Below are 26,614 nucleotides of genomic sequence, written 5' to 3'. Positions count from 1 at the left end.
TAAGATAAGATAAGATTCTTTATTTGCCATAAATGCATTATATATAAATGCAGATGTTACAAAAAATATAGTTTACCGTGCATTTAAATTACATAAATCATGCAAAAAGAACACCACACCACACCACCACACCACCACACCCACACCTATACATAAAGTATTGGGTAAATATTAACGGCCTCCGTGGTCCAGTGGTTGAGCGTTGGGCTCACGATCCGGGGGCCCCGGGTTCGAATACCGGTGGGAACATATCAGAAAAATCACTTTATGATCCCTAGTTTGGTTAGGACATTACATGATCGCCTGATTGTCCGAAAGTAAGATGATCCGTGCTCGGGAAGGCACGTTAAGCCGTTGGTCCCGGTTACTACTTACTGATATAAGCATGTAGGCGTTACATGAGTCACGTCAGGGGCCTTTGGCGGCTCAATAATAACCCTGACACCAGGTTTGATTAGGTTGATATTCCACCTCACAATCCACACGATAAAGGTGGGTAATGACTGGTGTTACGAGGCCTAATGTTATGTGTTACACAGCGAGCGTTTGTGCTGTCAGTACAGGGAAATAAGGCGCTCGTAGCGAGCATCAACACTGATTTTAAGCATATGACGTAACATATCATGCTCGCTGCGAATGGTACAATACGCCTCGTAACACCGGTCAGTACCCACCTCAAGAAGAAGACTGGGTAAATCACACTTCTACTCTGAAAAGGCGTGCGTGTTTGAAATGATTGATGAATATTGTAACAATACCCGTGTTATTCTTCTACAGAATTCCGCGAAGCCTTTCGCCTGTTCGACAAAGATGGAGACGGGACCATCACTAAAGAAGAGCTGGGCCGAGTGATGCGCAGCCTGGGCCAGTTTGCCAGGGTCGAGGAGCTGCAGGATATGCTGCAAGAGGTGGACAGCGATGGTGAGTGTTGGGTTAAGTACCTTTTTATTTTTTTAAATTTATTTGCTCATAAAACATGGTACATTGAAGGTATTAAGTGCCCTCAACGCTCCCCGTTTGTTACGGGTGAGAGCCCTCCAGCTCTCTCCATTTGTCCGGCCAATCTGCGGCAAATCTACAGTCATCACTAATAAAAGAGCCACGCTCTTGTCAGTGTAGCATTCTCCATTCCATTAGTGTCACCGTAACGAATACTGAGGGGATGGTTCAGACCATGATTCTGAGTTGATATCAAGTGGAGTTTCCTGTCGGAGAATTTATGAAATTGTTTGTGATTTTTTTAGTTATTTTCAGTTTCATACTTTTGCGACGGGAAATTCCAATTGATATCAACTGAGAATCATGGTCTGAATCATCCCTCAAAGTTTTCGTTACGATGTCACTTACACCCTGTAGATGGTGCTGTACAGTTTTTCGTTCGTTTAACTTTCTGATTTTATGGATAACAGACATGTGCATCGTTTTTGGGTATAAATGATGACCCTCTTTATTACATCCACTCACAATACATCTTCCACCTCTTTTTATTTTGATCAAATTAATACACACATAACATAACATAAACAGCCTACATACGTCCCACTGCTGGGCACAGGCCTCCCCTCAATCAACCGGAGGGGGTGTGGAGCATACTCCACCACGCTGCTCCACTGCGGGTTGGTGGAGGTGTTTTTACGGCTAATAGCCGGGACCAACCGCCTAACGTGCCCTCCGAAGCACGGAATCATCTTACTTTTTCGGACAATCAGGTGATTCAAGCCTGAAATGTCCTTACCAAACAATGGACAGCCTAACAGAGTGATTTCGACAATGTCCCCATCGGGAATCGAACCCAGACCTCCAGATCGTGAGCCTAACGCTCTAACCACTAGACCACGGAGGCTGTTAACCCCACGCAACTAATGTTGTTTTTTTAATTAAATCAGGTGACGGCAACGTGAGCTTCGAAGAATTCGTGAGCATCCTGTCCAAGTCGATGTCGGGCGCTGGCGGAGGCACCAGCTCTGCTGAACAGGAGGAGAGGGAGCTCAGGGACGCCTTCAGAGTGTTCGACAAGCACAACCGCGGGTACATCTGCGCTTCCGACCTGAGAGCCGTGCTGCAGTGTCTCGGCGAAGATTTGTCGGAGGAGGAAAGTGAGTGTCTTTATGGTAAAGCCCTTTTAAAATCCAAACTTCACTGTCCAACTATTGTTCTGGAATAAGGAATAATACTATGGAACAACTTCTATCCTGTTTGTTCTGCGTGAACTGCTTCTATGCTGTTCTGGGAGCAAATAAAAAAAATAGAAAACGTTCAGCTGCTTGTCTTCCCGGGCATGTCGTAATAACCGACAGAGGGATTGTGTCCTCTAACATGATGGACTAATGTTATGGGCGATAGGCTGATCCCTTATCACCATAAGGCTCATCATATCCAGCTTACGACATCGTATCAACAGTGGCTGCAAGTTGTCTTTGATTACTTGTGGCTCTGCCCACCCCATTAGGGATTACGGGCGTGAGTTTATGTATGTATGTATGTACTATGGCACAACTCTCCGCTCCCCACCAGCGGCTGTGCTAGGTTTACCTCACCCCCTCGGTCTTACTTTAGTCTTCAATCGCTGAGCGTCACTCACACAGATGCGCGTGTACTATAACGTCAATGTGTAGTGTCTGTGTAAAACGAGGTGTTTTGTATGAAGTGTCCGGGGTTGTGTTATTATGCCTAGATATCTGGTCTTTAGGAGGACTATAGTCTTCTTATTCTTTTTACTGGTAAGGGTTATTGTAGAGCCGCCAAAGGCCCCATACACAGGTCATGTAACGACTACTTACACCAGTAAGTAGTAACGGGACCAACGGCTTTTAACGTGCCTGTAAATGTCCTAACCAAACTAGGGATCGCAAAGGGATTTTTGTGATGTGTCCCCACCGAAAATAACAAACGGCCCCCGTGGTCCAGTGGTTGAGCGTTGTGCTCACGATGCGGAGGTCCCGGGTTCGAATTCCGGTGGGGATAAATCACTTTGTGATCCCTAGTTTGGTTACGACATTGCAGGCTGATCACCTGATTGTCCGAAAGTAAGATGATCCGTTCGGAAGGCACATTAAGCCGTTGGTCCCGGTTACTACTTACTGATGTAAGTAGTCGTTACATGAGTCATGTCAGGGGCCTATGGCGGCTCAATAATAACCCTGACACTAGAGTTGATGAGGTTGGTATTTCACCACACAACCCACAGGATAAGAAGAAGAAGACCGAAAATAGAACCTGGGGCCGGGGGGCCTAACAGCCCAATGCTCAACCACTGAACCATAGAGGCCGTTATAGTCATCACTCATCAGTCAGTTATCCTCGCTGAGAGCGATAATGGTGACTTTTCCGTATTGAAGTGGTGGACTTTTGCCCATGTGGGCGGACCCCGATACCGACCCCGCCGGCGTGGTTGACGATTTCCCTCATTCAGCGCTTATCGCTATCGACCCACTAGGGTCGATGAATTCAATTCAAATATTTTTCCTCTGAGACGACGCCCTGAGCCGAGGTTCGCGCCCAACTGGGCACCCTCAGGCCTGTTGTCTTAAACGTAGTATCGGGTGAGAGCCTTCAGCGCTCCCCATTTGTCCGGCCAAGTAGTTAATGCCATCTGCGGCAAATCTACAATAAGTCACGTCAAAAAAAAATTGCCCATGTGGACTTTCATCTAACATGACTGAGTCCATGATATGTAGTACCCTATTATTAAGTCTGTACCTACTTTCTAGTAATCTACTTCCTTCTTCTCTCGTGTGAGTTGTGACACCAAGAACCGACGTCATGAACCCTGGTGTCGGGGTAACTTGAACCGCCGATAGACCCTTGACATGGCTCATGTAACGACTAATACTTACTTAAGTAAATAGTCAGGACATCTAGATGCCGGGATCTAGTTAGGTACTTGTAACAAAATGTACGCTTCACCATTCATCCAATTTTGTTTCCAGTCGAGGATATGATCAAGGAAGTCGATTCTGACGGCGATGGACGCATCGACTTTTTGGGTGAGGATATTCTATTTTTGTTACATTCAATATATAGGAAAGAGATGGGATAGGTACTTTAGGACAGACAAGACAAGGTAGCATGAAGACAAATAGAGTGAGATGCAACATATCAACAACTTAAAATTCATATTATTATTATAAACCTTCCTCTTTAATCACTCTATCTATTTAAAAAAAAACCGCATCAAAATCCGTTGCGTAGTTTTAAAGATTTAAGCGTACATAGGGATATAGGGACAGAAAGAGCGACTTTGTTTTGTACTACTTATGTAGAGTGATATACAATTTTCTGTACCTACTCAATTATTTTTGTTGCAGAATTTGTCAGAGCTCTAGGCGAACCTGAAGACGCGTGTGATGACGAAGATGATGAGGACGCAACGGACGGAACAGATATCCCACTGCCCAGGGCAGTTGCTGCCATGTAGACATCATTTACATATTCGAAACTCGACGCTACTCTTCAAATATGAATGCCTAGTTACCCTCAACCTAACAGCGAAATGTATCGAACTTAAGTTAAATGATTTCTTGATCTAAGCTTCATCCTTGGTGTCATACCACTTTTTTAGTATATAGATAAGTATTCAGAAATAAGGAAGACTCTTTGGGGCCTACAATAGGTTCGATCGCAGTGTAGTGGCCGACCAATTCTTCCCAAGGCGAAGGTGATGGATAATAATTAAAACAGTAGTCAGTGTCCAACAAAAAGCTGTAATTTAAACTTCGTTACAGAAAAGTCCAGAGCCGAATAACAGTCTCATTCGCAACCAGGCAGTGTTGCCATAATAATAATCATAGAAATAAGGACGATATGCCCTCAGCATTAAGTTACACGAGTCCGCTTTGTGCCTTTTCAGTCACGTCGGAGTATGAAGCGGCCGCACCAAGAAATTTCTGGCTGGACGGCTACCTCGATTTACTCGCCGTTCGTTGCCTAGCAACAAGCGCTAGTTGAGGTTGCGCGACACCCAAATAGTTTGAAGGAAAGTTTTACAAAACTTAAAAACTTTTATTTCGTGACTTATTGTAGATTTGCTGCAGATGGCATTAACTACTCGGTCGGCTCAGGGAGCGCTGACGGCTCTAACCCGGTACAACGTTTAAGACAACAGGCCTGAGGATGCCCAGTTGGGCGCGAACCTCGGCTCAGGGCGTCGTCTGAGAGGAAAAATATATGAAAGAATTAATCGACCCTAGTCGGTCGATAGCGATAAGCGCTGATTGAGGGAAATCATCGACCACACCGGCGGGGTCGGTATCGGGGTCCTGAAGAGTTTGGACGACATGATGCTGATGATAAGTATCTACTTCAGATTTTCAAGCCAAGCCAAAAAGGGACTTCTAAAGGGAGAAAGGGACCCAAAATCTTAGAATCCCCGATGCTCTTCTTAAAACTACAATGTAGAATTTAATTCTTATTGACAATATTATTGAGATATTTGATACTTCATTCATTCTGGTATGAATTTTCCTATCTACGTAAGTTTTTTCTCAAGAAATACGATTTGCATATTAAATGTTGCATTCCAAACCGCATAGATTTTGCCATTAAAATAGGAGACAGTAAAGTTACATACTTATTCAAAAATTACATTTTTAGGCGCTTAAAAAGTTTGCGATTTCCATTAAATACATAAGTAGAATATAATATAGAAACTCATAACTTTTTTTTCTCCTTTACATTCTGTAAAATGTATTTAGTGAGTTAACCAAATTCAAATCTTTTATGTAAATAATGTTTCATATTTATTAAAAAATAAACAATTGTATATCTATATAAGTAATTAAATATTCCTAAATCCTAATCGAGCTAATCAAGAGTGAGATAATTGCAACGTAATTTTACCTTGCTTGTGACTTTATAACTATAGGTATCTCAGATAGCGACCCTCCTCACAGCACGATGCTAATCGTACGGTTGTGAAACAAGTTTTGAGTATAGGCATAGACTAAGGAATAATACTACGTATAGAACGGCACCTCTGCGCTCCCCACCAGTGGCTGAGCTAAGTTTACCTCGCCCCTTCGGTCTTACTGTAGTCTTCAATCTTATGGGCGTCAGACGTCACACACGCAGATGCGCGTGAATGATAACATCAATGTGTAGTGCCTGTATAACAAGGGTTTCGTATGAAGTGTCCCGGGTGTAGTATAGGTTACATCAGTAGTTCTCAAAGTTGTCTGAGCTACGACCCATCTAACAAGTTTAAACATCGGAACCCACTTGTAGGAAATTTCACTGTTCCTAATAAAAATACTTAAAGGACTTTTCAAATAACGATCAAAGTTTGTTACTGGGGCAAAGGTGTGTCATGATGTGTGGCAGGGCCTACTCCATATTCTTTTGCGAATTACCAGTGGGTGGACCTATAGTTTGGGAAATCCTAGGGTAGATGACAACTTAGATAAATAGGTACCTAGAGTACGCGCCACGAAAGAAGTCCTGTGGATTTTAATGGCATTTGAATCGCCAAAACCTGTGTATGTATGAATAATGAGTTATAACGTCCTCAAAAATGTGTGTGTAATGAGGTCTATCACTGGTAAACCTACCCTAAAATAGCACATCCGTGCGATACCCGATCGTTTCATGAGGAGGCGATTTCTTAGATTATTAAAATACACCTAATTTTCCTAAATGTAACCTGACATATCTTTAATGAGAGTTTATTTACCTAATACCTACCTAATATTACGCCGAATTTTAACAATGTTTTTATTAAGAACCTACCTACTATTAATTCTATATTGATGTTGTAATATATTAAGCATTTCATATTACAGACCAATGTAGAAAATAAAATCTATCTAAAGCAAACTGTTTTTGATTTTTTCATTATTTCACCAATTCCTTCATTATGGTAGTGTGTGTATAATAATGTAGGTGCCCGCGGGCGCCAGACCTATTTTATAAAAACTTGTTTGTCTCATCAACCTTGGAAGCAATGATTATTATTTGCCAAAGCCATGATGATTCGAGCTTTATAGTTGCTCATTGTAATTAGGTACGGTCGTGAGCATTAATATTTATAAACTTTGGTACCATGTCGACAAATTGAAATGTAAGTCTCACTAAATGTCAAATATGTTAGTGCGACAGAGTCCTAAAGTGGGTATATTATATTGCTCATGACTGTACCTTGGTTGGGGAGGGAAATAACGAAGATCTGTCGATTGCGGGTTCTTAAACTATACGCGTGATTTTCTTTGTTTTGCTACTCTAGGATGTCTAGAATCTCTTCTTCTTATCGTCAACTCTGGTGTCAGGGTTATTATTGGGCCGCCAAAGGCCCCTGACATGACTCATGTAACAACTACATAGTACTTATATACTTACATCAGTAAGTAGTAACCGGGACTAACGGCTTTAACGTGCGTTACGAAGCTCACCCACTGGACCACTAGACATTTGTCTAGAATTGAAGTAGACAACTTTGGTTTTTGACTTGACTTAAAATGCGCTCAGATCTTAGCCAAAAAGGAAAAACTAGGTTGCATGGACTCACGTTCTTAGCCTGTTCTTTAAACGAGCGAAGAAAAAAAATGGGGCTTTTTAGCGGGAAACGGGAACGGGACAGTTGCTTTCTTCATTGAATAATCTAAATAATTAATACGAAGTGGTGTTTTGTGGTTAATGATCGCATTAAGTTAGTCGGAAGACATTCGCGAGTGTTATTATATTGGAGTATTCAATAAACAAAGTGTATCTGCCTATTTTCGCTTCGTGCTAGGAAGCCGCTTCATAGCTCAAAAGTTTATGCGGACTTTTGAGTTAATTCGTTTGGGGTTCGGAGTAGGAGTCTACTCCGAGGGTGGGGGCTTAGGTTTCATCATCATCATTCATCACCTTTCACCATTTCATTAATCATCAAGAAAAAAATACGTCAGACATGGCTGTATGGGCATAGTTCCCTTTGCCTTACCCTTCGGGGAAAACCAAACCAAAAAAAAAAAGAAAAAAAATGGCTGACGACCTCAGCTGACGACCGACCATCCCGACCATCCCCGTCCGACTGTCACGTCACTGTCATTTCGACTTGTAGAGGTTAGGTTATCCACCGACACGAATTTAAATGTGAGGTGTCCTAGAATAATACTCGCGATCGATACCACTTATATTGTTAGGTAAATGTGTTATATATAGCCATTTAAAGGTTTTCTTTAAGCTAATAACTATGGCTACGTTCTCAAGATTCCATAAATTGGCGCTTATGAGTCTAGGCGCCCTAGGTGGTGGATTAGCATATTACCATTTAAACAATAATGATGACGAGAAAAAATTACGAGTCCACAACAACGCGTGGCCAAAGAAGAACTGTAACTGTCCTACTACGAAGTGGAACAAAAACTGGGATTGGTAAGTGGAACTTTCTTAACGTAAACATATGTTAGTTATAGGTTATGTTGACCGACTTTCAGAGCACTTTATTTATAGTATATCTGCAGTGGAGCAGCTTGGTGGAGTATTCCCTATACCCCCTCCGGTTGATTGCAGGAAGGCCTGTGCTCAGCAGTGGGATGTATTGTGGTTTATGTTTATGTGTAGTGATTATTTTGCGTCCACAGCCTCTAATAGTATCCAAAGTAGCTGTTATTCCATCATGATGTGTTAATATACTTGCAGCCGTGACCCAGAGAGTTTAGTCAAGCCACCGTGCCCTGGTAATGCTCAGGATGAGAATCGGTATAATGAGGAAATTGAAAAAGTACGGAGTACGGCAACCAGGCATCTGATACTTATAAGACATGGACAGTACAATGTAAGTGGGGAAACGGACAAAGAAAGAGTGCTGACGGAATTGGGTAAGTAGAAAAAGAAATGTTTTAGGTGTGTTTCAGATATAAATAAATCATAAGTAGGTATATTTAGAAATGTTTGTATCATGTAGATACTTTATTTATTTTTTATTTTATTTTATATTCACTTATTAATTTCAAACTTCTGTTTTCCCCCTTTCAAATGTTATGTTTGCCAACTTACCATTGATTCTTGAGATACAATAATTGGCTATGAAGTCACAAAAACAAAGGATGACTTTTGACATTTGTGGCAAAGCCTGTGGTGGATAGTCTTTTTGTATTGTAATTTTTTCTTAAAATAAATATTTTTATAATATAAAACACAAAAGAAAAAAAAAATTTGCTCTGTAACTTCCAGGCAGACGTCAAGCAGAACTAACAGGGGAGAGATTAAAAAACCTAGATATCAAATGGGACCTGCTGGTACGGTCGACAATGACCCGAGCACAGGAGACAGCAGAGCTTATAGCAAAGCACCTCCCCGAGGACTTGCTAGTGAAGAACTGCCAGCTGATAGAAGAGGGGGCTCCGATACAACCGGAACCGCCTGTCGCTCATTGGCAACCAGAACTCAAAGTAAGTTGCTTAAGTGATCGACTTGTCCCCTTAACATGCATGCTATAGACTTAACTGCTGCTCTTAATGGATGAGACTATAGGGAGAAGAGTGTGGAGGCATTTACCCACGAAGGGGTTCATATCTCAGAAAGGACAATGAGTCAAAACGTCTCCCTCCACCAGACATATTTCATTAGAAGTGGCTTAGCGAGTTGATATTTTTGTTTTATGGCGACTCTCAAATTATATGGGGTTTTGCCGGAATTCGGATTTTCAAGTATGATTTTGGGTATCTCCTGGCACATCATTGTTTCAACCAACATATTTGAGACATGAGCATTTATAAACATTTATAGCAAATTACAAATAAATAATTCAATTTTGAAATTAGTTTTGTTAACTAATGAATCTACTTACACAAAGTATTTGTTGGTAAGGGGAGGATGGGTCTCATACAGTTACGGTCATGGTCCTATAGCAATACTAACAATATTTTAAAACACTCTTTACTAACATTCTAGCCATTTGAAATGTAAACTGTAACGCTATGTTCACACGGCATTTATTTATACGATTTTAATTAATAAAATATGTATTGGTCAAAGATAATACAATACAATGCTAATCTAGACATAGAAGTCAGTCTAAGATGACCAAATATCGTTATCACTTATTTTGGGCATTTATTTATGAATTAAGTAACAATGAATACGACGTTTGACAGCTTTTATTGATAACGTCACAGGACAGTATTTCTATACGAAATCCAAAGAAAACTTGTTTTGATGTTTCGTAAAAAGTATCCCATTTGACTAGGTTGTCAAAAAGTAACCTATTTCTATTTGTTAGCTTTTGCTTGTAACTTCTTGCAAGAAAGTAGGTATTAACTCATTTCTTACCATTACCCTCATCTATAATCACATTTCAGAAAATAACCAAATGCTAATTTCCTTCTATTTACATAAACAAGTAACATCAAACAAAGCAACAATAAAGTATATTGTATTATTAACATTGCTTTTCATTTTATCTTTTGTATAATGATAGATAACTGGCCAGTTTTGCATATCTCATTCCACAACAGTATTCATTTAATTTACAGCATAGGAAACATAGTTTTGTTTTTTGTTTGCATGAGATGTTTGTTTTAGTTTTGATAGTTTTTTCGTTTTAGTAACAAGGAACCCTTATTTTTAGATATACTTATTTTTTCTTTTCTTTACTTCCACTTACTACAATTTTTATCTTTTATTTTGCTCCAATAAAAGGATGCGTATGAGAATGTGATCTCCTTTCTATATTTACCGTAATATTCGAGAAAGGAATACAACCAATTCTTGTTTTCTTTTTTTAAAAACAAAATGCGATCGTTATGTCGGAGGCAAATACGCAAACCGCGTCATGCCAAAAAAATTTTTTAAAAAAAAAGCAAAAATTTAAAAAAAAAGCAATCTCTTTTCTAAAATAATACATTCGAAAAATGAAATATTTTATAAGTATTTGTTTTTTCTATTATTTTTTTTTTGATTATTTTTCAAGCTCTTCTAAATTCAAATCAATAAGGAGGTATAGCTAAAACTGGTTGGTACTAAAATAGTATGGTTTGGTACGGTAGCAGTTCTTCCAGGATAGCGCTAGGATCGAGGCGGGCTACCGGCGCTACTTCCACCGAGCTCCCCCGGACCAGGCCAAGGACACGTACACGTTGCTCGTGTGTCACGCCAACGTCATACGCTTCTTTGTGTGCAAGTGAGTGCTCTTATTCTATTATCTACCTTTGGGCTTTTTTTTAACTGCTAGAGCGTTAGGCTCACGATCGGGAGGTCCGGGTTCGATTCCCGATGGGGACATTGTCGAAATCACTTTGTGAGACTGTCCTTTGTTTGGTAAAGACTTTTCAGGTTTGAATCACCTGATTGTCCGAAAAAGTAAGATGATTCCGTGCTTCGGAGGGCACGTTAAGCCGTTGGTCCCGGCTATTAGCCGTAGAGTTTTTCTTTTTTTTAATTTTATAATCCAACTTACCTTCCAGAGCCCTCCAGTTCCCCCCAGAGGCGTGGCTCCGTATGTCCCTGAACCACGGGTCCATAACGTGGATATCGATCCTTCCATCTGGCAACGTGGTTCTGCGCTGCATGGGCGAGACGGGCCACATGCCGCCACAGTGCGTCAGCGCACGGTAAAACAAGGTAACCGAGTCTCTACTTACTTGTTTGGGAGTTTCTTGCTGATGTTTTACTTCTGGTCTCTTTGAGGTTTGATGTTTTGTTGTAACTTTATTAAGTAGTTTATTCACCATACAGGGTGTTAGTGACATCGTAACGAATACTGAGGGGGATGATTCAGACCATGATTCTGAATTAATATCAAGTAGGTATGGGTGTTAGTGACACCGTAACGAATACTGAGCGGTATGGTCCAGACCACGATTCTGGGTCGATATAAAGTGGAATTTCCTGTCGGAAAATTCATGAAACATTTTGTGTTTTTTTAAATTATTTTCTGTTCCACACTTTTGCGACGGAAAATTCCACTTGATATCAACTTAGAATCATGGCCTGAATCATCCCTCAAAGTTTTCATTACGATGTCACTAACACCCTGTATGTCGGAAATTCGCTGGAATGTACACCTAAAGAGGTAGTCCATAATAATACTTAGTCCGTAGATACAGCAATATGTTGGTCTAACAAAAAGCGGTAAGGTGTGGGTACTTAGTTCACCTTGCGATGTACCTCTGACTACCCCAATTCGGATATAGATGTGAGCTTACGTTATGTTACGTCCATATAATAATCAAGGGATGGCGAACCTTTTTACATCCATATATAATTTTTTTCCAAAGAATTGTTCACTGTAGCCACGATATGCCAATGTGATTTATTGTAGATTTGCCGTAGATGGCATTTACTACTTGGCCAGACAAATGGGGAGCGCTGAGGGCTCTCACCCGGCTACTACTACTTATCGTGTGGGTTGTGAGGTGGAATACCAGCCTCATCAACCCTGGCGTCAGAGTTATGATTGAGCCGCCATAGGCCCCTGACTCGAACTCCACTCCCACAGACAAACCGAGGAATTGGTTTTGTGGGGTTTTTATTGTACCAATATTTTCTGTATTTCTTATGAAAAATAAACATTTTTACAATAATTACAATTTACAATACATGGCTTATGTAACGATTACTCACTTACACCAGTAAATAGTACCCGGGACCAACGGCTTAACGTGCCTTCCTAAGTAAGGATCTAACTTTCGGACAATCAGGAGAACAGCCTGTAATGTCCTAAGCAAACTAGGGATCACAAAGTGATTTTTGTGATATGTCCCCACCGGGATTCGAACCCGGGGCCTTCGGATCTTGAGTTAAACGCTCAACCACTGGACCACAGAGGCCGTTAGAGGATTATATTTGTATTAATTGGACCTTAGTGCCGTTGGTTCGCCATCCTTGGAATAGTCATGTTAGAAAGGGACACAACAAAACCGGGAAAATGAAAAAAAAATCTTATTCGCTCCCTGTCTAACAAAGAAGCAGTATATATAGTTTTTGTTATTATATTGCCCCGTAAATTGCTAGTTTGAATGCGCTTGCTCACAATCACTAATATGCTAACGGTGCTGTGTATATACTTGTGTTGGTTTGCATATTTTCGATTGTAGACTAAATCCTTTCATAAATAATGAAATAAGACCAACGTTCATATTGTTAAAAACGAACCGCTTAAATACAAAACGAAGACTTAATCTAAAAAAAATCCACGGATTTCAATGGAATTAATTGATAAGTCATAATAATTCTATGCAGAATTTACGACGCGGCCGCGGGACATCTGTCCTAGCGCGAACCATGGTATAATAAAACCGGGTATGCTTAAAAGTGACAGCTAACATTTCAAGGTTATCAGATGACGTCATACCGCCCTGCGTTGCCATTTCGTAAAAAATAAATAGGCTAGTTTCCAACTAGTCAAATCAGTTACTTTTACTAAACGTCAGAACACGAAATTACTATGGAATTTGTATGAAAAAGCAACCTGTGACATCATAGAAAAACGTGACAAAATGTCACACTTATTTACAAGAATTTCTTGATTAAAATTCATAAATAATTCGTAAATAGAAAAAAAGAAAATGTTTTTCGTTAGGTTTAGATGTGTCTTTATTTAGTAAATCTGAATTTCATAATTTATCTTGAACCTAGGACACGACCCAATGACCCACGACCACGACCAATGTTTTTAATTTAGTTTGCAATTTTGAACTATTAGTAAATGAATTACTTACAGTTTTAATGATTTTTATATTATGTGACAAGTAAAAGTAATTAAATAGATTAGTCAGTAATTCACTTAATTTTAAATAATATTTACGTCCTTGGAATGGTGGAGATACCAATTTAATGGTAACACAGTGGTAACACTTACGTCATCAGACGGCTAGCAATGGCGGCTTTTCATATGATTGAGCATACCTGGTTTTGCTATACCATGGCGCGGACTATATTTTAAACCTGGTATTATTTTTAGTCTTCGTTTAATAATAGAGCGGTAGATATTTAGTCATAATAATTTATGTACGTTATTTCATTATTTGTCCAGAGATCTATGAAGCTAGAAGTAAAAATATAGAGAAACACCCGTTATTGAGTAGTAGCAGACTCTAGATGTAAGACAGCATGATCTGTGTCTATGTCGTCACTAACTATACAGGGTGTTAGTGACATCGTAACGAAAACGAGGGATGATAACTAAGAATAATGGTCTGAACCATTATTGTTATAATGGTCTGAACCATTATTGTTAGTTATCAAATTAAAATTTTCATTAATTTTCCTACAGAAAATTCCACTTGATATTAACTCAGAATCATGGTCTAAGTCATCCCCCTCAGTATTCGTTACGATGTCACTAACACCTTATACATTAGAGGACTGTCAATCGCCATAATAACATTATTTAAGAGCAGCGCTCTTGTCGGTGGAGTAATCGCCATTCCCCTCTCTTTCCCGCAAAACTCCTGATACGATACGACCTGCACTTTCTCTTTTATTTGTTTCATAAAATAGTCTTTAACCTCACCAAGGGGGGGGGGGGGGGGGGGTTAAAAATTCCAAAAAAAAAAAACATCACATGATTAATGGACGGCCCCTATGACAACGCTCATAGTTGTCAACGCCATCTAGGCATTCAAGAAGAGAACAATATTAATGTCGTATAGCGCAAGCAGAGGCGCCCCTAGCGGATAAATGAACGCAACTAATATCCCGCTGCGCTGGAAGAAAAGCGACATCTAGTTCTAATACGGAATTTTAAATTATTTCCGTGTTACGCGTCAGAGTACGGCGATTGACACCCAGTCCTCTAGTATAGTTTGTCCATGATTTCGAATTCTAGTCCAAAATTATCATTATTTGCGCTCTAGCGTGGTGCGTATCATAGCGGGACAGAAATATAAAGCACAGCCCAGTGCGAAAGAGACAGACCAAGGAAATCTATTATTCTGACAGGTGTGGTACGCACCACACTACGCTATAAAGCAAAAGATATCGTCGCCTTTTTGAAAAATCACATTCGTTTGTGATTTTTGCTAACAAAAGTATTTGTTTTTTGGACTATAACTCAAAATTTGTTTGTAGACTGCACTATAAATGTCAGGTTGTATACACTGTATATACCGGATGTTAGTAACATCGTAACGAATACTTAGGGGGATGATTCAGTCCATGATTCTGAGAAATGTCAGGTGAAATATTCCGTCGCAAAATTCGTGATTTATGGGTCTTTTAAATTATTTTCAATTCTATAGTTTTGCGACGGAAAATTCTACTTGATGTCAACTTAAAGTCATGGTCTAAATCATCCCTCAAAGTTTTTGTTACGTTGTCACTAACACTCTGCAAAGTAATCGGGCAACGGGTGACGAACGAGCATTGCGGTACCCCGGAGACTCCATACACAAATCTCATTCCTACCGTGTGCCGCTTTATCGCGTAAGTGCGAGTGAGACACATTCCGGGTTCTCCCTCTTACTCCTTCCGTACGGCCATTTAAACTAAGGTAAGACCCAGAGGGGGGTGAGGTAAATCTAGCTTGGCGCCCGATACGAAATGGTGCGGGGCAGAGAGTTACCGTTCTATACGTAGTTTTATTCTTTATTCTATAATTGCGGACCGGGAACTGAGATTTTGTATGGAATTTGGAGTTCTGTGTCTCCAGTACTGTTTCTGTGTGCATCGAACTTAAGGGTGGTCATTGGTTGGGTGAATAATACTGCTTTGACGGACGTGTCATATTAATACATACCTGTCCGCGCGCAAGTTGTTGTCACCGCCTGAGGTTTTCTTGCGGTGAGATGTGGGAGCAAGCCGACTCAGTCTGCCAATTAGTCCTTAGCAATTTTTTCCGCCCTGCTGTGAGTATACCTCAAACGCTGAAAAGAACTCGCGTACGGAAAGAACTTACGCACGGACAAGAACTCGTGGGAAGACATTAATGGGGATGGTCATATGGGTGAATTTCAGTTAAAGATTAGTATTTTTGTTTTATTAAAATATTCGGTTGGAACTTGATATGATGTATGTGACGAAGATGTAACTGGGTAGGATATTTTATGAGGTGACTTTAATATTGCGGAAGCCAATATGCTCTGAAATTCACCTATATCCAGAAGTTGTGAAAAGACGCCTATTGCAATATAATATAGCAATAATATATAGTTTTATATTAAGTTTGTGCATGAGGTATAATATCTTGTATTTTATGTATTTATTTAGATTTAGTGCTCGATTATAACCGCCTTAAAATACTTATGATTTATGTACGGTAAAAGTATTTAAAACATCTTTTTCGAGAAAAAATATATAAATAAAACAGCTACCTATTCGTTTTTGGGGATCGGCCTTGGGACAGGGCATTCATTTCGTCATGAGCATCAACCATTTTCGGGTGATTTAACACGGAGCCAGAAGTCAACATAATTGGCATCAACGCAAAAATATCGTAGAATCTTTTGTCTTTGGCAAATATCCATTAAGAACTTATGCATGTTGCCAACATATTTATCCGCATTTTTTAATTTTCTTTTTTCTCTACCTCAGGAATATTGGGAGGAGGAAGAGGAGGTCGAAGAACAAGAAGACTAGTACCGTCTGAACGTATTGTAAGTGCGCAATGTACGGCCGAGGTAACTTATACAGGGTTAAAAAGGCCACATTGAATCAATTCATCTTCATCATCATTTTTTCACAGGGTCCGCTTACCTAACCTGAAGATTTGATAGGTCCTTTTTTACAGAAGCGACTGCCTGTCTGACCTTCCAACCCGCGAAGGGAAAACAAGCGCAATATAGGTTAGGTCACCTCCGTAATGCATTTCTCAGGAATGTGGGTTTCCTCACGACGACGTTTCCCTTGTGTGCATTTGATTCAATCTATTCCCCTAAAAAGCAATATTGCTATTTGACGTTTGTTGAGATTGCCGCACATACTTTTATATGCGGAAATATCAAATTTCAATATTGCTTTTTTAGATGGAATTGCTTCAATGCGGCCTTTTTAACCCTCCCAATTCTGTGGTATTTTTTTGGGGTAAATTCAAAAATTATTTAATAAAGCGATCAGTGCCCTAACATAAGTAATCACTCTAAGACATACATACATAAACTCACGCCTATTTCCCACCGGGGTAAGCAGAGACTAAGAGTCCCCTAAGACACAAGATCACTCTAAAAGTGCCGTAATAAACTTGTATACTTGATATCTTTTAGTTCTTTCTTTTCAACAATCTGCTCACGTAAACACGCTGCAGATTCATCTGAAATTCGTTTTTCAATATCTATTTTCGCCCTATATATATCTACTCAGCCTGTATCCACCCATTACTAACTATACTTATGCTGTTTGAGGCCGGGTTTCCGCTGACGCGGAGATGGGCGGAGATGTCCGGATTTGACCAATCACAGCGTGCGAGAGAGCGAATAACGAAGACGCTCTGTCACTCTCTCCCTCACGGTGATTGGTCGATTCCTGCACATATCCGCTCATCTCCGCGTCAATGGAAACACAGCCTAATGAAACTAATAGTTTTTGATACTTATCTACTACCTTATTTATACATTGTTTTAAGATTACGCGGTTATTGTCATAATTAACACACGTTTATTGGCACTGGCAACAGTGTCGAAATATCGGGAGTCTCATATACCTGATTTGAACGCGGTAAGGACCCGTTATTATGTGTTTTAATTACCTTATTTATGTTAGTGCACTGATTGTACATAGGCGATACCAGGAGCGTACCGCGTTTTCTTAAGATTGTTCGTTTATTCCCTTCCCCGGTACGCTCTTAGTGCCTCTAAACTTACGACGTTAATTCCTCGTAATAAGTCTTACAATACAGTATAAGTCGTTACCGTATAGCTTTACTACTGTTCAATTAACATTAAGTAGGTGACAATATTTTGATGGACACGTTATGTGAGCTTTAAAAATAGATAGGAACTCAAAGCCCCGGTTACTTAGTCCCGGTTACTACTTACTGATGTAAGTACGTAGTCGTTACATGAGTCATGTCAGGGGCCTATGGCGGGTCAGTAATAACCCTGACACCAGGGTTGATGGGGTTGGTAATTCACCTCACAATCCACACGATAGAAGAAGACTCCAGCTAGAGTGGGATTAGGACAGGAGGATGATGAACGTTCACAGTCACATTGTAATATTGTCTGTTTTTTTTTTTACAGACGAGTTATGTTTTCTTTATGTTTTTTTTATTTTGTGCTCGAAATCGGTACATTCTCTGCTAAGTAGTAATTTAATGTTACGTTCAAGAGATCCGAGATCTCGTCGTCTCCTTGCGATCACTGCCTCGTACAGTTAGTGCCCTAACATAAGCAAATACTTGCCCTAATAGAGCCCTATTTTAGCTCATTATTATCATTAGTAAGATGATCCGTGCTTCGGAAGGCAAGTTAAGTCGTTGGTCCCAGTTACTACTTACTGATGTAAGTATACATGAGCCATGTCAGGGGCCTTTGGTGGCTCAATAGTAACCCTGACACCAGACACGAAAATCTGACACAATAGAAGATTATCATTAATTTAAAAGCCACGCTCTTGTCGGTGTAGCATTGTCCACTCTTGTCTATCAAAGACCAATTCCTTATAAGACACGACGTTCGCCTCTTTAATTTGTTCCATGTAAGTTCGTTTTGGTCTTCTATGATCCCATAATAATATGATGTTGTTAATATTATATTCGTCGTGTCTTATTAAGTGTCCAATCATCTGGCCTCTCCTGTCCTCAATGTCTCCTTTCCCTTACTCTTATTAGGACTTCCTCATTAGTAACCGTTTCAGTCCAACGTATTCTTTCCATCCTGCTCCAACACCACATTTAAAACGCTTCGAGTTTCAGAACGCACGTTAAACCGTGGGTTCCGGTTACTACTTACTGATGTAAGTAAGTAGTCGTTACATGAGCCATGTCAGGGGCTTTTGGCGGCTAAATAGCAACCCAGACATCATAAGAAGAAAGACCGATAGAAGAAAAATGCTTTGAGTCTCTCTCTCTGTCTTTTTGTGTCAGTGTCCAAGTTTCACATTCATGTTTTTAGAGCTGCCAGACTAATGTAAAGTCTTCTCTCTCAGAATCGACGCCATTATGCTAGCTATGCTTATGTTAGTGCACAGACAGTACATACAATAGGGTAAGCGGCCAAAAAATGAACATGTATTATGTAGATAATATGAAATATTTAACTTGTTAAATACATTTATTGAATAAAAGTACTGATTTAAGCTTAATGCACACGAAGTCGAGAAAGCGGGAATACCAGGCCGGGGTTATTTGCGGTTATATACAAAATCCCGGGTCCCGGTACGCTTGTCCCGCTTTTCTGGTTCTGTACGCAGCAAACGTGAAAGTCTCTGGCACTGGTATTACTACAAATAGTCCTCGATATAACCAGTGACGTGCCGTTCCGGGGAATGTTCCCAAAGTAGGAATGTTACTTTTTAGTCAAATCTGTTACTTTTTACTAAACATCAGAAGAATAAATTATAATAGAATTTTTATATAGTACTTATGTTCCGTTTCTCTTGATTAAAAAAAAACTTTTTTCATTTATTTTAATCAACAGAAACGGAAGACTTTTGACCTGATAAACTTCCTAATAAATGAGTGTAAAGTGTACCAGAGACATCTAGCGTATAAATATCGTACTGAATTGTACATAATTGAATGTAACATCATGTATAAAAACCTAAGCTGTAAATATTTTGTATTTGTATGTTAATAAAAACGCATTTATAATAATTAATGGTACTTTTATTTATTTCTAAATTGTGCCAAGTTTAGAAAAAAATAAAAACATCATCGCAAAAACATTTTTATAAAAACAATACACCTAAAACTAAAATTTTTCAAAAAATTACTATGTATTTTAAAACGAATTTTTGTGACGAAGCCTATGGTGGATGCCTAATCGTTTATTTTTTTTAAATATTGTTACCTAATTTTTTTTAAAAACATTACACCTAAAATTAAAAAAAAATAAAAAATTACGATGGGTTTTAAAACGAATTTTTGTGTCGAAGCCTATGGTGGACGCCTAATCGTTAATTTTTTTTAAATATTGTTACCTAATTATTCATTAATAAAATGTATCTATTTTAAAACGTAATATAAAATATTGATTTATAGTTGCTACATTTCACCTCAACGCTAGACCTCAATGGTTGCACAGGCGGAGATGGGAGCCATCGGTACGGCAATGCAGGACGGAAGGGGCAAGTCACAGGGACTGTGACCTGGAACCTGACAGAGAGCAGCAGTAACTGTCAGTACTATTCACTAGGACAGGAGTCCTAGTACGGTTTTGAGGGGGGTGGAGTCAAAATCAACCAAGACTGGTTCAGCCTGGGGCCTGTTTAATAAAACTTACAATTGTAAATTACAATGACAATTTGATGTACATTGCGGAGTGTGTGATCACGAATATTTTGCAGTTTCATATTAGCTACGCAATGAACATCAAATTGTCGTTGTTATTTACAATTGTAAGTTTTATTAAACAGGCCCCTGGCCGCAAGCTTAGTAACTGTCAGTACTATTCAGACGCGGAGGATAGGACTCCTAGTACGGCTTTGAAATAGACTGTTCTGGCTGTGGTGCGAGCTGTGCCACCGTAATTTGGGGGAAATCAACCAAGACTGGTTCACCCTGGCCGCAAACCAACTTCATCGGGTTAGATTGCGGCTACATAAAACACATACCGGGCGGCCGTAAACTAATCGAAAAATTATGGCCTGAGGGGCGCCACTTTGAGGTGTCGCACCGCCTAAATATTATGCTAAGGTCGCTACTCTACTCTGGGCGCTATCCCACTTGTGTCAGACAGAGAGAAAGAAAGAGTACTGCGGGGCGGAAGGCAAAGGGAACCCACTGTCATATTTTTCCCTAAAAAAGTAGCATGGAGAATGCTACACCGACAAGAGAGTGGCTCTTAAATTCGTCCCTGACGTCGCTAACAGACTGACGTATCTGAATTTTTTGGCGAATCTGATTTGCACCTTTTGCTATTGTCAATAAGACAAATTATTTTAGCAAAAAAATGCAGATACGTCAGTTTGCAAAATCGGCCGCGAATTAGTGATGTGAGTTGGTACATCTATTGTCTCATTATCAGAAGGCGTAGTGAAGTGGTGAACGCTTTTCCAAACGCTATTTTTTAAATCGCTAACGGCTTTGCGAGTCATACACCTCGGTATAAGGTATTTAACGCGAGGTCTAGTTAAAGCAGACAGTTTTCATTAGCCGTATTATTATTTCGTTAGTAGCGTCCATTGAAATAGAAATGCTTTCGCTTACCGCTTGGCCCTCCGCTGCAAGTAAAACTTGTGTAAATGAATTAGACACCTCTACAAAGGGGTTGCATACTAGAGAGAGTTCGTTTTAATTCGCAGGGGTATACTTTGGGAGTCCAAGCACACCCCGGACACTTCATACAAAACGCCTCGTGTACACAGACACTATACATTGACGTTATACGTGTGTGACATCTGACGCATAACTACACGATTTAAGATTAAAATCACGGTACAACAAAACAAGATGCTCAATCTTATGTGAAAGCCGCCATTGCTAGCCATTTGATGACGTAAGTGTTACCATTTAATTGGTATCTCCAACATTCCAAGGACTTAAATTTAATTATTGAAAATTAAGCGAATTACTGACTAACGTACTAAATCATTAAAACTGTAAGTAAATCTTTTAGTAAAAGTTTAAAATTGCCTTGCAAAAACGTAAATTAAAAACATTAAGTCGGGGAATTTATTTTTTATAAAATGGCAACAGAGGGTCAGATGACGTTGGCTGGGCTAACCTTGAATTGTTAGCTGTCTCTTTTGAGCATGTTGTACCATGACTAAAGTAAGACCGAGGGGTGGGGGGGGAGGTAGCTCAGCCGCTGGTGGGGAGAGGAGGGTTGCCGTTATATACGTAGTATTATTCCTTATTCTATGGTTCTAGTATTCATTGACGTAGGTCAGATATTTGCTCGGTATGTGGCTGATTTCGCCCACGGTCCACACTATCTTGTCCCCGTTGGGCTTGATCGAGATCCACGTGATACAGCCGTGGTAGAGACCCATGTGCAGTAAGTTTTCAATTGGACAGCCAAGGGCCCTGAAACAAGAATAGGCCGCATTAACCCCTTTTTTTAGTTACTTAACTACATATTACATTATGAGCCACGGTAGCCCAGTTGGTAGAACGCTTGCCTCTCATTTTAAGGTCACAGTTTCGAATCCAGCACAGGCCTAAACCAATGATAGCCAAATTTGTTTTCGAATTCATGTTTGGATTAAATGATTATCACGTGCTCAGCGGTGAAGGAAAACATCGTATTCCCGAAAAATGCTTTTCGGGGGTATATGCGACCTAACCTGTATTGAGCTGGTTTGCACTCGCAGGTTGGAAGGCGGGCTGTTGTTATAACTGATCGTTCCCCCAGCATTATCCCGTTTCTCACAGGCTCCGCTTACCTAACCTGAAGATTTGGCAGGTCTGGTTTTTTACAGAAGCGACTGCCTGCTGCCTATCTGATCTTCTAACCCGCGAAGGGAACACCAGCCCAATACAGTTCAGGTCTCATACCTCCGAAAATGCATTTCTCGGGAATGTGGAATTCCTTGCGGTGTTTTCTCTCACCGCTGAGCACGTGATAATCATTTATGATCCAAACACGAAGAAGATGGTCACTCTCACCTGCATACAAAGTACCGTATGACGTTGGAGTGGCAGACGAGTATTGAGAACGTTTGTTCTTTCTGGTCCTCCGGCGGCGCGCGTAAGTAGTGTTGGTATGCCTTTTCCATTCTTTCTTTTTGTTCCGGCTGACAAAAACGAAAAATAGGTAAATACTTAAGTACCTATATTATCGTGGAAGAGTTGTTGAGGAGCTCGGTGGCGCAGCGGTAAAGGCGCTCGGTCTGCAATTGTTGAAGTTAAGCAACTTTCGCAAAGGCCGGTCATAGGATGGGTGACCACAAAAAAAAAGTTTTCATCTCGAGCTCCTCCGTGCTTCGGAAGGCACGTTAAGCCGTTGGTCCCGGCTGCATTAGCAGTCGTTAATAACCATCAATCCGCACTGGGCCCGCGTGGTGGTTTAAGGCCCGATCTCCCTATCCATCCATAGGGAAGGCCCGTGCCCCAGCAGTGGGGACGTTAATGGGCTGATGATGATGATTATTGTGCAACACAGGTAACTAAGCTATTCACGGCGTCGATCCATCGAGTTTGTTCTTTCGAGTTTTTGATACTTCGATGAGACAAGCTATCGAGATTATTTGTCGATCTCAGGGGCACTCGAGTTATCGTTTTCGAGCAATTCATATTCGACCAAAACGGTATTCTGTTCCAAGTAGGAAATCCCATATAAGTACCATAGTACTTAGATAGTAATGATGGTAACTACCCCCTCATTCAGCGCTTATCGCTATTGACCTACTAGGGTCGATTAATCCTTTCAAATATTCTTCCTCTCAGACGACGCCCTGAGCCGAGGTTCGCGCCCAACTGGGCACCCTCAGGCCTGTTGTCTGAAACGTTGTACCGGGTGAGAGCCTTCAGCGCTCCCCAATAGTTAATGCCATCTGCGGCAAATCTACAATAAGTCACGTCAAAAAAAGATGGTAACTACAGTACGCGAGGTGAAAATAGGCTGGAAGTAAGTAAGTGTGCAATGCAAACAAATGTCAAATAGTTTTAATGTCTTTTAGATGAATTGCTTGATGTGGCTTTTTTAACCCCCGCTTTTGTACGTTTCGTGAGCGAGAAAATAGCCAATAGTCAGTCGTTTCCTTGCCGGCGGTGGAACGACAAAACTACGTAATATTTATTATTACGTACGATGTGTCGGTCCGCCTCAGATATCAGATCGGAGTACTTGATGGCCAGGTTCGTTTCTTTAGCTATGATTTCAGCTGTCTCTTTCACTCGTACTGACGTGGAAGCGACCAGCTCCTGCCATGGCGCGGGCAGATCTCCCAGCCTCGCCGCTGTTAGTTTCGCTTGTTTTTGACCTACAACATATATCAACATATCCTGAAGGACGTCTATACGATCCTGACGACCCGATTAACTCTAGCCATAGAGGGCCAAATCAACTCGCTGCAACAAACACTTCAGGACCCGGAAACCCCGCCTTCATGATCGACGTTTTCCTTCATTCAGCGTTATTAATTCTTTCAAATATAATCGTCTCAAACGACGCCCCAAGTTCGCGCCCGACTTGGTACCCTTAGGCCTGTTGTCTTAAATTTTGTACGTGATGAGAGCGACTACCCCAATTGGGATAAATGTAGGAATGGTAGGCCGAATGAAACGTAACGCAAGGTTGTGTGAAAGAGAGAGCGACGAGTGAGCGAGAGAGATGAGGGAGTTGCGGAATGACAGAGAAATGGCTGACGGTAGTTCAGCTGCTTGTCTTCCCGGGCATGTCGTAAAAACCGACAGAGGGATTGTGTCCTCTAACATGATGGACTAATGTTATGGGCGATAGGCTGATCCCTTATCACCATAAGGTTCATCATATCCATCTTAGGACTTCGTATCAACAGTGGCTGCAAGTTGTCTTTGATTACTTGTGGCTCTGCCCACCCCATTAGGGATTACGGGCGTGAGTTTATGTATGTATGTAGTTTTTAAAAAGGAAAACGTAGAAGACTATAAAAGTTTAAAAATCAACAAAGGTAAAGAAAGAATAATCGTTTCCTTCATGCCCTAAGTTATGTCTTACCAATTTTTGTAAGGACGCGGGTTTTTGGGTCTTTCCCTCTGAAGTTGAATTCTCCACGTCTTACGAGGATAACATTGTGTCTTGGATTGCCGAAGCCATAGAAATGGTTCTGGGGTACACGAGCATGCTCACTGGATTGTTTGTCACTTTCAACCGGTTCCGGGCTGCAATTAGTTATGATATTTACATAACGTAACGAACGTCTCATCCGCCTAATACTACTGCAGCGTCCACAACCTGTATAGCCGGGGAAAAGAAGCTGCAGGAAAAACCTCGGCACAGGGCCTTAGATATTCTTTAAAAATATAAAATTTAGTAATTTGGCTGCACATTAAACACTCACAACATATGTGTGTTGTGAGTGTTTACTCACTTCCACACTTAGTCCACTCACTCACAAACAGATCACACTGGTGCTGATGAAAGGAGTGCATTAAGCATGTGCAAGACACGAAGGAGTGGCGAAGTGTGTGCCTATCTAATTACCTTACCTGCCACACTTCTCTAACGTCTCTACAGGGGGCGCGTTTTGAAACTGGCACGATTTAGGCTTTTCTCTCGCCGTTGGTATCTTATTCACCGGACATTGATTATTCAAATAGCAATAATAGTAATATGCCAGCCCGCCACCAAACGCGCCCAGCCCTAAAAGCGCTTGCGCCCGTTTCGTAAGCTTCACCATATTCAAAAGTTATAGGTAAACTCGAACAGAGTAATTTAATGTGGTAATTTTCACTAGAATCTTGGTTTTTGACACATTTTCGTGTCCGTATATTATACTTCGCAAAAAAAACGATCCGCATAGATTTTTCTGTAAAATCTAGACAGCTTTGTTGATTTACATAACATAAATTCACGACTATATTCCGGTCATTTTATCGATTCTGACGACATAATTATATCGTTTTGTCGATTGGTGCTGATATGTGAACCCAAATAACTCATGTCGTTCTGTCAAAATACGAACAATGTTAGGGAAAAACAAACTTATCGATTTCGACAAAATGGAATCCATCGATAATTTTATCACGTTAGCCAGGTTAGCCCTGCGTGTGGGTTTAAAACGCCACATCGAAGCGATTCATCTAAAAAAGCAAAATTGCAATTTGACATTTGCGCATATAAAAGAAAGTGCGCAATGCAAACAAATGTCAAATAGTAATATTGCTTCTTTAGATGAATTGCTTCGATGTGGCCTTTTTAATTCCCCAGAACGATTATAAAAGCATCTCTCCGCTGCGCTTTGCTGAAGTGTGACTTTAATTCATTAATTCGTCCCTAACTGACGTATTTGAAAATTTTGGCTAATCTGATTTGCACCTTTTTCTATTAAGTATGTGAGACACAAATTATTTTAACAAAAATATGTAGAAACGTCAATTTGCAAAGTTAGCCAATTGTAGGTTTAAAGGGTACTTAATTAAATTAATAAAAACAGCATAGATTGGTATTATGTAAGTATATTATAAGTTGATTTTATTTATTTCCAAATTTTTTACACGATTACAGGTTTAACAATAAATACGACAGACATAAAAAAGTTGGACAAGAATATTAAATCCTGTTAGTTTAATATACTTACAGAGTGTTAGTGACATCGTAGCGAATACTGAAGGGATTATTATTACTATACCTTCACCGATAAACTGTGAAAGGCATACTTACAATACAAGAAATAAAAATAAAATTGCTATTCAAAATTTAAGATATTTTTTGAATTTATAATATAAATAAAATAATATAATATTTTAATATAATATAAAATAATATTTTAAATTTGTCAGAAAATAAATTTAAAGCTCATGTGAAGCTTACTTTATGTAAAAAAGCTTATTATAAGATTAATAACTACCTAAATGATAAAAATGTCTGGTGTTGAATGTGTTCCTCTAGTTATTAAGTAAGTAACTCATTAGTTTTTAAAAGATGAGTTGCTGTTGCAGTTTCTTGTCATTTCTTCT

The 26,614-nt window shown here is 40.0% G+C and overlaps 3 protein-coding genes across 6 annotated transcripts in view; 2 read left to right on the top strand and 1 right to left on the bottom strand.

The window, feature by feature from the left end:
* Positions 1-4,480, top strand: part of LOC126376300 (neo-calmodulin) — a 49,276-nt gene extending 44,796 nt beyond the window's left edge. The window contains exons 5-8 of the mRNA XM_050023625.1: positions 778-921; positions 1,887-2,096; positions 3,930-3,986; positions 4,308-4,480. Of these exons, the coding sequence (XP_049879582.1) occupies positions 778-921; positions 1,887-2,096; positions 3,930-3,986; positions 4,308-4,417 (521 nt within the window). The 3' untranslated portion in view covers positions 4,418-4,480. The remainder of the gene's footprint in view (positions 1-777; positions 922-1,886; positions 2,097-3,929; positions 3,987-4,307) is intronic.
* Positions 4,481-8,004: 3,524 nt separating this feature from the next.
* Positions 8,005-19,670, top strand: LOC126376291 (serine/threonine-protein phosphatase Pgam5, mitochondrial-like). Of its 4 annotated transcripts, none has more exons than XM_050023612.1 (6): positions 8,005-8,349; positions 8,617-8,795; positions 9,151-9,368; positions 10,977-11,098; positions 11,382-11,528; positions 16,450-19,670. In XM_050023612.1, exons 1-6 carry the CDS (start codon positions 8,168-8,170, stop codon positions 16,502-16,504), a joined length of 903 nt encoding a protein of 300 aa, XP_049879569.1. In that variant the 5' UTR covers positions 8,005-8,167; the 3' UTR covers positions 16,505-19,670. The 4 variants fall into 4 exon arrangements, with proteins under 4 accessions (XP_049879569.1, XP_049879568.1, XP_049879567.1 ...); XM_050023611.1 differs by having other exon boundaries at positions 10,968-11,098; XM_050023610.1 differs by having other exon boundaries at positions 10,965-11,098.
* Positions 19,671-21,800: 2,130 nt separating this feature from the next.
* On the bottom strand, positions 21,801-25,335 carry LOC126376402 (serine/threonine-protein phosphatase Pgam5, mitochondrial-like). Its single transcript, XM_050023729.1, has 5 exons — positions 25,145-25,335; positions 24,654-24,817; positions 23,765-23,937; positions 22,622-22,749; positions 21,801-22,039 (listed from the first exon to the last, which is right to left on the bottom strand). The coding sequence occupies exons 1-5, from the start codon at positions 25,333-25,335 to the stop codon at positions 21,880-21,882; spliced, it is 816 nt and encodes a 271-aa protein (XP_049879686.1). The 3' UTR covers positions 21,801-21,879.
* Between the last annotated feature and the right edge of the window lie 1,279 nt (positions 25,336-26,614).

The sequence above is a fragment of the Pectinophora gossypiella genome, chromosome 20 (assembly GCF_024362695.1).
Source record: "Pectinophora gossypiella chromosome 20, ilPecGoss1.1, whole genome shotgun sequence".
Taxonomy (NCBI): domain Eukaryota; kingdom Metazoa; phylum Arthropoda; class Insecta; order Lepidoptera; family Gelechiidae; genus Pectinophora; species Pectinophora gossypiella.
This window is presented reverse-complemented; position numbering and strand designations above follow the sequence as displayed.

Coding starts and splice junctions, on each gene's coding strand:
- LOC126376291 (XM_050023610.1), top strand. CDS start 8,168: ATGGCTACGTTCTCAAGATTCCATAAATTGGCGCTTATGAGTCTAGGC. Junction 9,369..10,964: donor ATTGGCAACCAGAACTCAAA/GTAAGTTGCTTA, acceptor TTGGTACGGTAG/CAGTTCTTCCAGGATAGCGC. Junction 11,099..11,381: donor ATACGCTTCTTTGTGTGCAA/GTGAGTGCTCTT, acceptor CTTACCTTCCAG/AGCCCTCCAGTTCCCCCCAG.
- LOC126376402 (XM_050023729.1), bottom strand. CDS start 25,335: ATGGTGAAGCTTACGAAACGGGCGCAAGCGCTTTTAGGGCTGGGCGCG. Junction 24,818..25,144: donor ACGTTAGAGAAGTGTGGCAG/GTAAGGTAATTA, acceptor AACTAATTGCAG/CCCGGAACCGGTTGAAAGTG. Junction 22,750..23,764: donor CTGAGGCGGACCGACACATC/GTACGTAATAAT, acceptor CGTTTTTGTCAG/CCGGAACAAAAAGAAAGAAT.